Genomic DNA, 15293 nt, shown 5'->3' with positions numbered 1-15293 from the left:
GATATTGACCAAGTGCTTGGTACAGACCTCTTTCTTTCCAGCTATCACATCCTAGATGCACTGCTGGGTCAAGGCTTGGTCTTCTAAGCACAGCAAATCACCAGAAGTCTAGGTCACTTGTCATCACCTCCATGAGACTCAACATACAAAGATCATATTTCACCACCTTGTCCTATGTCTTTCTGGGTCTACCTCTTGCACAGGTTCCCTCCACAAATAGATATCATCACTTCTTTACTCAACTGTCCTCATCCATATGCATCACATGACAATACCAGCACAGTTTTCTTTCTTACACACTACATCTGATGCCTGAAAGAAGGTAAAAAATCCCCTTCAGTCATGAATGACCATGGGATTGCACCTAGAAAGTTCCTCTCTGAGGCACAAGTCCAGGTAAGGCTGTTTAAGGAAAACCAGTAGCCGTCCATGCATACCAGCCTCCCCTCTCCATGTCACTTATGTTATCCAAGGAAAAGGCACAACTTGGCACCAGTGATGTCGCAAATCATTTCTACAGCTGAATGAACTGAAGCAGTGTGAAATAAAGTGTCTTGCTCAAGAACACAACACACAACCCAGTCTGGGAATTGAACTCACTACCTTATGGTTGTGAGCCCAATGCTCTAACCACTGAGCCATGCACCTGAAATAAGACTGCACTGGTATGGTGACGTGATGCATATGGACGAGGATTATGGAAGTGATTATGTAATGCGAGACTAGGTCTGAAATTTGGAATGGTCAAGACTAGAATGTCTGTGAAATTAACCACTTAAACACACCACGTATACAGCATATAAACATTATTCAGGTTAATAAAACATCACAAAAACAGAGACAAGTCATTCTTTTCTTCAAATGCATACAGCTATTCTGTGGGCTTTAAGACATACATAAATTAAATATGAAATTCTGAAGAAGAAACAGCAGCTGTACAAATAACTGCATAACAACTGCAATTATTCATACATGCAGAAACAAATGTACAAGAGTGAGAGAGAGAGAGGGGGGATGGATGTGTGTGTATGTGTGTGTGTGTTTACTTACTTACTTAAGCCCTTCACTCCTTATAGAGCATAGGCCATTGTTAACTTTTCTCCACTGTTCCTGCCTCTGGGCTGTCCTGGTGGCCAGATGGGGAGTTGGTCTTGCAGCTTCCTTTCAGATTGTGCTGCACCACATAAGCACTTCCTCTCCTTGGTTTTGTTGTCTTTGAACTGTCATCAAAGCTTCTGTAAATTTACCTTATTCTGATTGCAGTACTGATCCTATGCAAACTCATTTTTACCCCTGGGAAGAGGTGGTTCATATTAGTCTGGCCTCTCTCTTATGGCTGGTCCGGCAAGGGAGGCCCCAACATAAGAAACCACAGCGCGACAAGGATATCCACCTTGTGGTGGATACATGTACACGGGCGCAGTCAAATGTTAAAACGTTCATCTCATAATCATGAGGTTCTCAGTTTGATCTTATTGCATGACATTTTATACCATAGCCACAGGCCTTCACATAATTTTCAAGAACCAGAGAGAATCAGTATAACAGTGTGTAGCAAGACCAATCTTTGGAATTACATATATAACTGTCTGTCTGTCTGTTTGTTTGTCTATCTACTTTTATCTTCTTTTACTTGTTCCAGTCATTAGACTGTGGTCATGCTGGGGCACCACTTTGAAGAATTTATTTTAGTCGAATGAACTGACCCTAGGACTTTATTTTTTTAAGACCTGGTGCTTATCCTATCAGTCTCTTTTGCTGACCCACTAAGTTAGGGGGACATAAATACACCAGCACTGGTTGTCAAGTAGTAGTGGGGATCAAACACAGACAGACACAAACACACACACACACACACACACACACATACACATATGCACAACAGGCTTCTTTCAGTTTTCATCTACCAAATCCACTCACAAATCTTTGATCAGTCCAAGGCTAAATTAGAAGACACTTGCCCTAGGTGCCATGCATTGGGAACTAACCTGGAACACTGTGGATGGGAAGCAAACTTCTTATCCAACAAGTTAATTCAAAAGATCAGTCTTTTCACACACTATCATGCTGATTCTCTCTTGAAGGGTACTCAGCCTGTGGAATATTGAGCCACTAACATCCTAATCTAATGAGTAACATTGAAAACTGCAGAGAAATTAAAATGGCTTTCTCCCTCTCTATCTCTCTCTCACTTTGTATATGTATGTGTGTATGTGATAATAACAATTTCACATTAAATTAAAGGATTACTCAATACATTTGAGAGAGTACAAATTTATTATTCTTTAACAAGAATAGCATTGACAGTGACTTCAAAGTTTCAGCCAGCTAAATCATCATCAAACTGTTTGATGATGGCTTAGTTATCTGAAACTTCGAAGTCACTATCAATACTATTCTTGCTTAGAAAATACACACACATACACAAACAGACTACTTAATGACATAAACTACTATACTTACTGACAGTATATGCAGAAAATAGCAACTGTGCTTGTTGGCAACGTGGAAGAAGCACCAGCAAATTGTATGGGAAGGGAATTGTGCAAACATGATTATTTGAAAGATTCAAGTAGGGATCTTCTGTTGGATCATTAGGCTGGAACCTTTCTGAACCAGAACTAGAAATGTAAAAATAAAAGAAAATAGAGAGAGAGAGAAACAGTAGACAAATTATACATATATACATCTTGAGCAAATGATTTCAACTATAGCCTTGGGCTGACCAAAGCCTTGTAAGCAGATTTGGTAGGTGGAAACTGAAAGAAGCGTGTCATATATGTGTGTGTGTCTTTGAGTTTCAGGATGTCCTCCACCACTGCTTGACAACTGTTGTTGTATTTATGACCCCGTAACTTAACAGTTCCACAAAAGCAAACAATAGAATAAGTATGAGGCTTGAAAAACAAAACAAGTACTGGGGTCGATTCATTCAACTAAAAATGCTTCAAGGTGCAGACCAGTTTTCAGTGAAACCATCTAACCCATGCCAGCATAGAAAACAGACGGATGATGATGATGATAATGAAGATTATGATGACAATGATGACTATATACTTTAAGTATTAGATGCCCACCCACATTTTGGTGGTTGATTTAAGGTGAAAAAGTTGTTTTATAAGTCAACAGATACAAAAAAGATTTGTTACCATTGCCTAGAAAAGAATCTCTACCTTTCTCTATTGTATTCAGTTCAAAGCCAGTTTTCTCAGATGTTGACTTTGCCATTCATGCTTTTCCAGTTTCTAGTTTGTGTTTAACACTTCTAACACCAACCCTGAGACTAGGTTCAAAATTTCCCCAAGACATCTGATGAAGGCTGGAGAGTATATCAGCTGAAACGTTGTGTTAACAACAAACAAGATGAGGACAAATATCCATCAAATGTAAATAATGTTCTTTCCATTTGTTTAGTTATTTCTGTAGATGACTTAATAGCAATCTTTATAATTGCTAATGTTAGTAGAGAGAAACATGGATTATGCAGGACAATGCCAGAGAAATAAGCAAGAACTTGACAGTAATATACTGCTATGGACACCCAACATGGATATATATATATATATATATATATATATATATGAGTTAGTCATTTAGCAAAATCTTTCTTCAACCAGCTCTTTAATGATATAGGGTTTTGCTCCTAACCTCCCTCTAAAAAACACTATGTAAGATTATGATGGGCAATGTAATAAATCCAAATAAGCTGGATTAGATGGTGAGGAAAGCTCAAAGTGAATTTAATCCAAGTGTTGTCAGAAAAATCTGTACTTCATAGACAGTAGTTAGGAATTTCAATCGTCAAAAAATTCATAGGGTTAGAATAAAAACCATGGCTGACTGCTTTTCAACTATTTTGCTGATGTAGTTGTTGCTTGTCATTTAGCTTTCACAATATTCTGTCAAATGTAAAGCTTATTTATTCACATTATTTTGAATTAATCATGCATTATATCATAGCTTTGAGATTTTGATGAGATGACTGTTAGCTTTTAGAATGATATTGTATGGTTGGTGTCAGAGATCATGGAGGCGCAATGTCCCAGTGGTTAGGGTAGTGGACTCGCGGTCATAGGATCACGGTTTCGATTCCCAGACCGGGCGTTGTGAGTGTTTATTGAGTGAAAACACCTAAAGCTCCACAAGGCTCCAGCAAGGGATGGTGGCGAACCCTGCTGTACTCTTTCACCACAACTTTCTCTCACTCTTACTTCCATTTCTGTTGTGCCTGTAATTGAAAGGGTCAGCCTTGTCACACTGTGTCACGCTGAATCTCCCCCGAGAACTACGTTAAGGGTACATGTGTCTGTGGAGTGCTCAGCCACTTGCACGTTAATTTCACGAGCAGGCTGTTCCGTTGATCAGATCAACTGGAACCCTCGACGTCGTAAGTGACAGAGTGCCAACAAGGTGTCAGAGATCACATCTGACCAGCTTGAACGTAAAAAAAAAAGGTAGAATATTTTGGCTGAATATAACCAATTTAAGTGATAAAGTGTTAGACCTAGGTCAGCTTCAAATGAGCTGAGACTAATGAAATGTGTCCCAGCTGTAACCAAAACATACCAAGGAAGGATAACTCTGAATAGAGTAAAAAATAATTCTAAAATTTCAATTAAAACCTTGACCAAAGTCTAATTAAAACTTAATAATAAACTGAGGTTGTAGTTAGACAACATCAGCATAATATCATAACAATATATTGTGTTGGTGCCTCTTAGTCACCACATCGACCTGTTAGAAATAGCAGCCAAATCTCCCTCAAATCACACTCTACCAACTTGAATAGAAAAAAAATCTGACTGGTACTTTATTTTATTGACCCAAAGAAGATAAACAGCAAAGTCCACCTTGGCAGGATTTGAACTCAGAATGTAAAGAGCTGCAAGAAATATTGCAAATCTTTTTCTCCAATACACTACTGATTTTGCCAGATCACCACCTTAAACCTGAATTGAAAATGACTAGGGATTATTAGAGGTAATTTCAAAGTCCTACTCAAATACCGTAAATCCTCGAGTATAATCCGCACTTTTTTCCCAAAATTTAAAGGTCAAAATTTCTAGTGTGTACTATATACGAGGTTAAAAATGAAAAATATTTTCTAAGCAAAATTTTCTAAGTGATAAATACGTAAAGGCAATTAATTTAATATTTATTTTTCACTGACGTTATTACTGTTATTTCTTTATTTTCTGCCAACAAAGTGCACAAAAAAGCTACATGTTTGCATTATGTTACATATACAATAATAATAAAGGACGTTACTGTATATACGTTTATAAACCAAGGATGTTATTTAGACCTCCTTGACTCAAGTTAGAGAAGGGGTGCGTATTATACACAAGATTTAGGTTTTTCAGAGGTACAGCTCCCTAAAAATCCCCTGCGTATTATACTAAAGGGCGGACTATACTCAAGGTTTTATGGTACTCTTGCCAGTTGTAAAATCCAAGTCAATGCTACTATTAAGAGATTTGGATAACTTACCAGTTTACACCACGGTTACTTGGATTAAAAGAAGAGTTTTCAAAGCTATGTCCTGGTTTGCTCTGACATACATAGATCAGATGTTCAAAAGTGGTCAAGCAAGAGATGGTTTCATAGTCCAGGCTGTAGAACTGAAATTAAATAGAAAATACATTACTTTTATGGATAAGTCTAAAAGAGTCCTTAATTAATACTCAAAATAATAAAAATCCAGTATATGCAATTGAAACAGTATTAAATTTAAATAACCATCTATATATCATGGTGAATGTGTATACCTTGTTGATGGGTCAATTACAGCAGTATTTGTACCGAGATAACATCTCTTATGGATATGCTATGTTGAAAACACAAAAAATATCTGAAGGGATATGAAAATTCATTCCAGTAGTGGCCCATAAAAATACCAGATGCATTTTGGGTGTTTTAGACCAGGGGTTTTCAAACTCTGGTCCGCGGACCACAGGGGGTCTGCAAGGACAAGACAGGGGGTCCGTGGACAGCAAATACTTTTTATGGGCAATTTGATTTTATATATGTTTTTTAATCGAAATCTTTTAATTGACAACAAACCTATTTGTTAAATACTGTAAAATAAATAAATGTAAAAATATATGTTATTTTAAGCAAATATTTATGTATAAATTTCATAAGCGTTTATAAGGGGGTCCCTAAGGTAAAGCCTGAAATATAAAGGGGTCCGCAAGTCAAAAAGTTTGAAAACCCCTGTTTTACACCTTTACAATGGTAGATACTCAGTCAACCACATGACTGAATGAGAATTCGTCACCTCTTCTATAGGAAAAAGTGAATAAATCATTCAAACATCCATAAGAGATGTTATAGCAAGATAACTATCACAGTAACTGGCCGATCAACAGTGTATATATATTGAGCATGATACTTAGATGGTTATTAAAACAATTTGTTTATTTTATGCTTAAACAAATAACATGAAACAATATTATTTCAGAAGATTCTTTGAACCCATTTGTGACCGTATTTCTAATGAAAGAAAACTGTTTCAATTTATTTTGAAAATAATCATATTTTGGAGATTTATTAAAATATCCAACTATTTCACGGTTAATTTCATGTTTCTGTTATCTTTATGTTTTACTTGTTTCAGTCATTGGATTGTAGCCATGCTGAGGCAGCCCCTTGAAGGATTTAGTCAAATCGAACCCTAGTGCTTACATTTCTTTTATAAAGTCTGACACTTATTCTATCAGTCTCTTTTGCTCCACTGCTAAGTTATAGGGACATAAACAAAACAACACCAGTTGTCATGTAGTAGGGGTACAAACACACACGTGTGTGTAATATATATATATATATATATATATATATATATATATATATATATATATATATATATATATATATATATATATATATATATATATATACATACACACACAACAGGCTTCCATACAGTTTCTATCAACCAAATTCACTTACAAAACATTGCTGAACTCAGTATTCAGATGCTGGCATGGGTTGAATGGCATGCCAGAGGGTTGTACCAGGTTTCAGTCATCTGTTTTGTCATGGGTTCTATGGCTGGATGCCCTTCCTAATGCCAACCACTTTACAGAGTGTACTGGGAGAACCCTACGTGACACCAACATGGGTGCTTCTTACCAGACACCAGCACTGTATGTATTCACCCATTTTTCTGCAATATGAGGAGCACTGTAGCTCATCTACAGCATCCACCCTGTTCTGTTCAGGTCCTTTCTCTCATGGCTTAATCCCTCATCTCTTTGAATAAAGCCACCTACCTCAGCTGCAGCCTTGCTCATTTGATGGGAGTTTTAGTCTTTACAAGCTACACATGTCTGTCTGTCTATCTGTGTGTGTGTGTGTGTGTGTGTGTGTGTGTGTGTGTGTGTGGATAGATGGATAGAGAGACATTCTTTTGTTACTCAAGCCATCAGAAATGCAGTGAACCAGTGTGTGTTTCAATGGAAACCTTTCAGCAAACATGGTATTTTTCACAAATTGTGATGTAAGATAAACTATACATACTATAACTATCTTAGAAGTTAGACATTTAAACTTTTCTTGAGAAGATTTGAATATATATTCTATGGGTAAAGTACCTATTTACTTTACTACAGCCTACACATTAGACCCAGAGAACAGTTATCAATGCTAGTTTGTGTGTGTGAGAGAGAGAGAGAGAGAGAGAGAATGTGTGTGAGAGAAAGAAGGTGGCAGAAGAATGTGTGCATGTGTGTATGAGAGAGTGAGAGAGAGAAGTGAAAAGAGACAGAGAAAGAGGTAAGAGTATGGTGAGAGAGAGAGAGAGAGAGAGAGATAAGGAATGTGTGTGTGAGAGAAAGAAAGTGGCAGAAGAATGTGTGTGAGAGAGAGGGAGAGAGAAAGCATCAAACAAGAGAGAGAGGGAGAGAGAGTAATGTGTTCCTTTATTTAACTGATATAGTCTGACATGCTAATAGGGTCTACCTGCCAATAAACAACAGAAAAAGTATTTACGAGCAAGTACTTGGTTTTAATACAGGCAACCCAGAGGTCAATTTCATGAAGTGGTCAATCGTTGCTGCTTGGAATGTGAGACTTTCAATAGGTTAGCAGATACGTTAGTTATAACTTACAATTAATGGAAGTTATAACTAACATATTGTATTGTTCCCACAAATATAAATCCTACCACCATGTTTACTAGATTTCATATTTAGTGACACAAACAATAATGGAAATGAATGGTAAGATTTTACATAGAGCAAAGATGTACTTGTTGTACACTTCTGAATTCAAACACAGTCAAATTACCAAAGCAAATAGAGAAATCTTATAAATAGTTAAACCATGAATCCTAATCAATTGACTGACTTAACTAGCATATAGCCCACTGGACACTTTTTGAGAGGGTCCACTCTGTTGTAAGTATTCAGATCAGATACTGATTTGATATGATGATATGGTACTTCTTAATACAGCAATCTCTTGAGTCATGACTTACTTATTTCTATACACATCATGAGATGCACCATTTTGAGCGTGGCCATTGCCAGTACCGCCTGACTGGCTCCTGTAGGATTTTCGAGCGAGATTGTTGCCAGTGCCCCTGGACTGGCTTGTGCGGGTGGCACATAAAAGACACCATTTCGAGCGTGGCCGTTTTCGTGCGGGTGACACGTAAAAGCACCCACTACACTCTCTGAGTGGTTGGCGTTAGGAAGGGCATCCAGCTGTAGAAACTCTGCCAAATCAGACTGGAGCCTGGTGTTGCCATCCGGTTTCACCAGTCCTCAGTCAAATCGTCCAACCCATGCTAGCATGGAAAGCGGACGTTAAACGATGATGATGATGATGATGATCATGGGTGCTATCTTTCAATCTTTGACTAAATCATAAGAATAAGAGACAAAATATCTAATGGTAGGGGATTATCAAAGAGTTATCTAACCTGATTTATTTTGCAAAGCTATTCCCATTATATCCTTGGCTAATTTAATCCCACATCCAAGTTTTTTTTCCAATAAATGTTTATTATCAGTCATCATAAACCTTTAGTATTTCCAGATATTCCTTTATTCTTTTCCATGTTTCGGTCATTGGACTGCGGTTATGCTGGAGCACCACCTTAAAGGGTTTCAGTTGGTAAACCTAGTAGTTATTCTATTAGTCTCCTTTGCCAAGCTGCTAAGTTATGGGAACATAAACACACCAACATCAGTTGTCTTGTGATGGTGGGAGAGACAAGGACAGACAGACACGCGCGCGCATTTATATATGTTAGGTTATGCAATAAATAATGCGGTTTTTTCAATTGCATGAACTAAAAGTCGGAGGGGGATGGGATAAACTACCTGCATCCACTTGCAATAAAAGCTGGAAATAATTTTACCTTGTCCTTATTCTTAGTGCAAGTTTTGAAGAGTGCAGTCTGATTTTAACAGTTATTTTTCTAAAAGCTATAATGGAAGTGAGAAAGGAGCATATTCAGTATATTTTGCTTTATGAGTTCAATAAAGACAACAACACAACGGAAAGTGTGCGAGGAATATTAATGAAGTATATGGGAATTGGACAATAAGTGTAAGCCAGTGTCAATGATGGTTCTAGAAATTCCAAGCTGGAAACTACAGCCTAGATGAGCCTCATCCTGGAAGATCTGTAGAGCTCAAAAAGGATGTCCTGCATACCCTGGTAGAACAAAATCCCATCATAACTGTTGAGGAACTAACAGAGAAGCTTGAATTTAATCATTCAACCATTCATTGACACCTGTGTGTCATCGGAAAAGTCAGCAAATTATGTCAAAGGGTTCCTCAAACTTTCCCAGTCTAATCATGTGCAGAGAGTGAATGTGTGCTCTCCTTTGCTGTCACGTCTCACAAATGAACCGTTTTTGGACTGAATAGTGACTGGTGACAAGAAATGCGTTCTCTATGAAAATGTCTGGTTGTAGTATGACCTTGTTCCTCTGAACTACAACTAGCCATTGTCCACTGTGGTCGTAGTTTAACCTCAAGCTATTTTTAGAAAGGAATCCAAAAGATACACATACTGACAAACACAAACACATGCTGCTCTCTCAGTCTATAAGCAATTCTCCATCCATTAGGATATGAACGAATATTTGTCAGTTTTTGCCCTGAAGAGATTTTTACCTTTTAAATGCATAACGCGATCTTAATTGCATAATATGAATGAAGGTAAGAAATTGAAAAGTACATAGGTGACATGAAATTGACTACTATATTTATATAAATTGATTTTTTTCTGTGTTCAAACTCTCCATTTTCCTTATATTAATTATATATATATATATATATATATATATATATATATATATATATATACGATGGGCTTCTTTCAGTTTCTTTCTATCAAATCCACTCACCAGGCTTTGGTTGGCCCAAATCTATAGTAGAAGATATTTGCCCAAGTTTCCATGCAGTGACACTGAATCCAGAACCATGTGGCTGGGAAGCTAGCTCCTTACCATGCAGCCACACCTGTGCCTACATGTGGATCATTTTCAGATAAATATTTTTATGCATGATTGTACTGTCCATTTTTGTGGTTATGGTCAGAGGCATCTAAGTAGTAGTAGTTGTTGTAGTTTCATTTCAGTCCCCATTGAGCTCACCTATGATTAAAGACATTCCATTACATCAGTCATTTGTATATCTTTGTCCAATGTATACATTTTTAAGATAGCAGGTGTGATTCAAGAGAGAGTTGGCTGGTATTTCTAGTCGTTTGGACCAAGTAGAGTTTCCCTTGGTTGCTCCTGTGAGTAGTTTGTATGACAATCATGAAGATATTTCATTTATTCAAGCAACCTTAATTCTATTTTGATTCTTTCCATTCCTTCAGTATCCTTTGAAGACAGACGATTGACACACTCACCATAAAAGAAAGCACGGGGAACACAGATACACACATACAAACACCAACCCACCCACACATACATACATACACACACAGGTACACAAATACTTCCACATTTATGAACTGGAATAGATTGAAATAGTAAACTCTTTCTCCAGGTTTCTAACACAGTATCATCCTATTGTTTTCCTTAATCTCTTTACATCAATTTGAATCACAGACAGACAGACAGACAGACACACACACACACACACACACACACACACACACTCTGGTGTTCACTGCTTCTTGATAAATTAGCAAATACTGTAAAGCCAAATATTTCCTTCCTCTCCTCCATCAAAAAATTCACATGTAGTACTTTCCATCAAAGTGATCCTAACATAATTTAACCCATGTAGGAAACCTATCTGAGAGTGGCATGAGAAAGTAGGCTGGTATGTATGGGCAACTGCTGGTCTTCCATAAACAACTTTACCCGGACTTGTGCCTCAGAAGGAACTTCCTAAGTGCAATCCCATGGTCATTCATGATTGAAGGGGGTCTTTTCCATTTGAATGCGAAAGGGTGAAAGTAATAAACTATCAAGAACTAAAGAGCTGAAGAATTAACTGGAAATGAAATACCTAGGTACTGAAATGGTGATATTTAGGTGCCTTCTCTATTGGCAAAATAGAAGGCAGAATTGTTAGAATGCCAGGCAAAATGGATAGTAGTATTTTATTCAAATTCCACTGAGGTCAGCTTTGCCTCCTTTCAGGGTCAATAAAATAAGCACCAGTTGAGCACTGGGGTTGATGTAATCAACTTACCCCTTCCCCAAAATAACTGGGCTTATGTGAAAATTTGAAACAATATCTTCCTTGTGGGTAGCAACTCTTTCTTTTTCCTTCTTCACAATCTTGCTGGGAGGGGTAACCAGTCTAGTCTTAACAAATGTTCTATCAATAGCAACCTCATTCTCACTGCTGTTGTGTCAACATTTTCATTTTGGCCCAGATATTTTAGTAATATCTTCCCTACCAAGTAGGGCTCCACCAACACCCTCATCTCTTACTTTTTCAGCTTCATTAACTTAACTTTTTTTTTTTTGTTGATATATTTGAAACTTGACACTTAACTTACAATACGGGTTTTTGTGTAAATCACAAAGTACCAAATATATGACACTTGATAATAACAAAACTGCATCCACGTGAAAAATCTAAGTACTATAATCACTGATAGAATGATTAATCAAGTACTTAGAAATTATTCAGACATATATTTTTCAATAAACTTAATGAATGGCCTACCTGAATACAGTGACAAATTTTAGAAGCTATAATGACTGCTACCTTATATTTTTGGATGATTTTTTTTCCAGGAGTAGGTGTGGATGTGCGGTAAGAAGTTTGCTTCCCAACCACATGCTTTCAGGTTCAGTCCCACTGCATGGCACCTTGGGTGTCTTCTACTATAGCCTCAGGCCAACCAAAACCTTGTGAGTGGATTTGGTAGATGGAAACTAAAAGAAGCCCATCGTACATATGTGTGACAACAAGTGTGACAACAAGTGTTGCTCTATTAATTACAATTATGTTGAAAAAAAGAAATTATTTTTGAGGACCATTCCAGCCTATCCCTAAAAATTCTCTGAAATCTCAGCAGAGAGGAGAATATAATGCTAGCACTAATTACTGATACATATTTCTTTCATTCTTTTATCACAATCTTAATCTCACTCTTTTAAACAATACAGAAAGGTAACCCATCCTCTATGTGGTCGTTTAGTATGCTAGAAAAAACAGGATCATGAGGGTCTCAAAAGTTAATTTTTTTCAACATAATTGTAATTAAATCAACAAACTATATGAGAAAGCAAAGTAGAGATGCATGAAATATCCATCCTCTCTCTTTTCTTAAAAAATTAAATTCTGATATAATCGTAACCTACACCATTGAGCAGTGATGGGGAACAAACACAGACACAAAGGTACACACATCTCGGGCTTCTTTCAGTTTCCATCTACCAAATCCACTAATAAGGCTTTGGTTAGCCTGAGGCTATAGTAGAAGACATTTCTTATATAACATCTAATATCATTTACATTAAAATCTTAGTTACCAAATTTACCAGCATATAAGATGCACTCTTGCATGAGAAGCACTATATTTTACAAATATATTTGTGGGGGGGGGGGGGGGTGAAAAGAGAAAACTTTTAATGTTTCATTATCCACTTACTGAAAGATATTTTTGTAGGGGCAATGTATGATTCTGTGCATGCAAGTACAAAGTTGTGGAAATATACTGGAATAAAGTACGAAACCATAAACTTATAAATAAATAATGTTATGCAAGTACCGTGTCACAAGTTCATATTCTTTCAAATTAGCTGTACAGTTGTTTATACCTTGGTCAAGAAAACTGCTATATCGGGTGCAAAACTTGTATTTTTGGCTGTGATGCTTTGTGTTCCTAGCGACTGACCATCAGGATGGTGCACCACAACTACGGTTTTGTGTCATCCACTCATTGCAAATAACTGGCAGGAAGGAGAAAGATTAACATTTCTTTCATCTTCCTTGGAATGTTTTCACTTATATAATTAAAAAATGTTTCCTGAAGGTAACACACTTATTAAATAATGTAAGACATAAACCAGATGTGGCTTATGTATGCTAGGGAAGGTAGTGCCATGAAATGGTATTACCTCCCCACATAACTGCCAACGTACCATAAGCAATTTTTTGTAAGTTTGTGGTAACAGAATGTTTGTCTTCAATATTTTATAATTAGTAACAATTAGTGTACCTAACAGACATACACTCATCCAGCTTCCAAGCCTACAATACTCAGTCTCCTATGCATAATATGATGCATTAAATGCAGAGCAATTTTCTGATATATTTAAAGATGTAATAAAAAAAAAAACAGATCTTATACACCTGCAAATATGGTAATTCCTTACATTATAAGCAAAGGTCTTATATATTGCATTACAATTTTTCCACTGGAAGCTTTATCAGTTTCTGAAAACAGAAATAGAAGAAGCTTCCTTGGGACAAAATACCAGTCTGCCACAGGTAATTTCCTAGAAAGTCTGCTAACTTTTCCCAAGAACCATGGTGTGTACACTATGGATTTGAACTACTCCAAATTAGTAGTCTAATACAACATGCATTTTCTCACTTTCTATTCTAACATTGATTGGTTATTCTTACATATAAGACTACTTCATTATTTTATGTGTTTTAATGAGTATATATTTATCATTCCTTGGGTTCCAAGGAGCAGGAGGTAAGTGACAGTGAAAAAGTGGGGATGAACTATATGCCGATTCTACTCACAAATGATAACAATAGCTGGGTAGTGCCATAGTTAGAAGAGTGATGAGTGTTAGGAAGATGAAATGTGGAGGAATGCTTGACAGGGGTTGGCAGGGTTTGATATATTTTGTGCCTAAAAATTCCTTTACTGTTAAATCTCTATCATGGTACTCTCCAAACAGCATTCTAATTATCAAAACAGATAATTCAAAGGATCTGAACTAGTTTCTTATTTGAACAAAGTGAACAGATTTGCAAATTCAGATGGGAAATTCACGAGGATATTGTTGCTATATAATTTTCCTTATGCTCCTCATGCATTAAGCTAAACCAGTGAATCATCTTTTATTGTTTATTAGCATACAAGCTTTTCTAATGCATAACACCTTGAGGAAGGAGGTAGAGAAAGATGAATAGGGCTTCTGTTGTCTTTTCCATTTAGACATGAAACCTAAAATCTGTAGGAGTTAGGGAAATAACAGTTAGAAATAGCAGGTATATAACAGTTCTTTCTTTCAGCAATAATCAAAATCAAATCAACACTCACCAGTCCATATATATATATATATATGTATATATATATATATATATATATATGTATATATATATATATATATATATGTAATATATATTATATATATATATATATGTATATATATATATATATATATTGTATATATATATATATATATATATGTATATATATATATATATATATATGTATATATATATATATATATATATGTATATATATATATATATATATGTATATATTATATATATATATGTATTTATATATATATATATATATATATATATATATATATATATATAATTATATATTTATTTATTTATTTATTTATGTGTTTCAGCCAAGTGGCTGCGGTCATGCTGGTGCACCACCGTGATTTTCACGTTCTTTGCATGGCTCTTCTCCCCCACCTGACATGGTCCAATCAAGAGTTTTGATATATATATATATATATATATATATGTATATGTATATATATATATATATATATATGTATATGTATATAATATATATATTATATATATATATATGTATATGTTATATATATATATGTATATGTATATATATATATATATATATGTATATGTATA

At 35.9% G+C, this 15293-nt stretch overlaps 1 protein-coding gene across 4 annotated transcripts in view; it reads right to left on the bottom strand.

The window, feature by feature from the left end:
- The window catches only part of LOC106873556 (KICSTOR complex protein SZT2), a 188185-nt gene that overhangs the window by 100115 nt on the left and 72777 nt on the right, over positions 1–15293 (bottom strand). For all 4 annotated transcript variants that reach the window (XM_089365841.1, XM_089365843.1, XM_089365842.1 and 1 more), the window contains exons 21-22: positions 5491–5621; positions 2464–2621 (exon numbers count right to left, since the gene is read on the bottom strand). In XM_089365841.1, coding sequence (XP_089221967.1) covers positions 2464–2621; positions 5491–5621 — 289 coding nt within the window. The remainder of the gene's footprint in view (positions 1–2463; positions 2622–5490; positions 5622–15293) is intronic.

The sequence above is a fragment of the Octopus bimaculoides genome, chromosome 18, assembly GCF_046866305.1.
Source record: "Octopus bimaculoides isolate indiv1 chromosome 18, ASM4686630v1, whole genome shotgun sequence".
Lineage (NCBI taxonomy): Eukaryota > Metazoa > Mollusca > Cephalopoda > Octopoda > Octopodidae > Octopus > Octopus bimaculoides.
The sequence above is the reverse complement of the archived record's forward strand: the minus strand, read 5'-3'. Positions and strand labels throughout refer to the sequence as shown.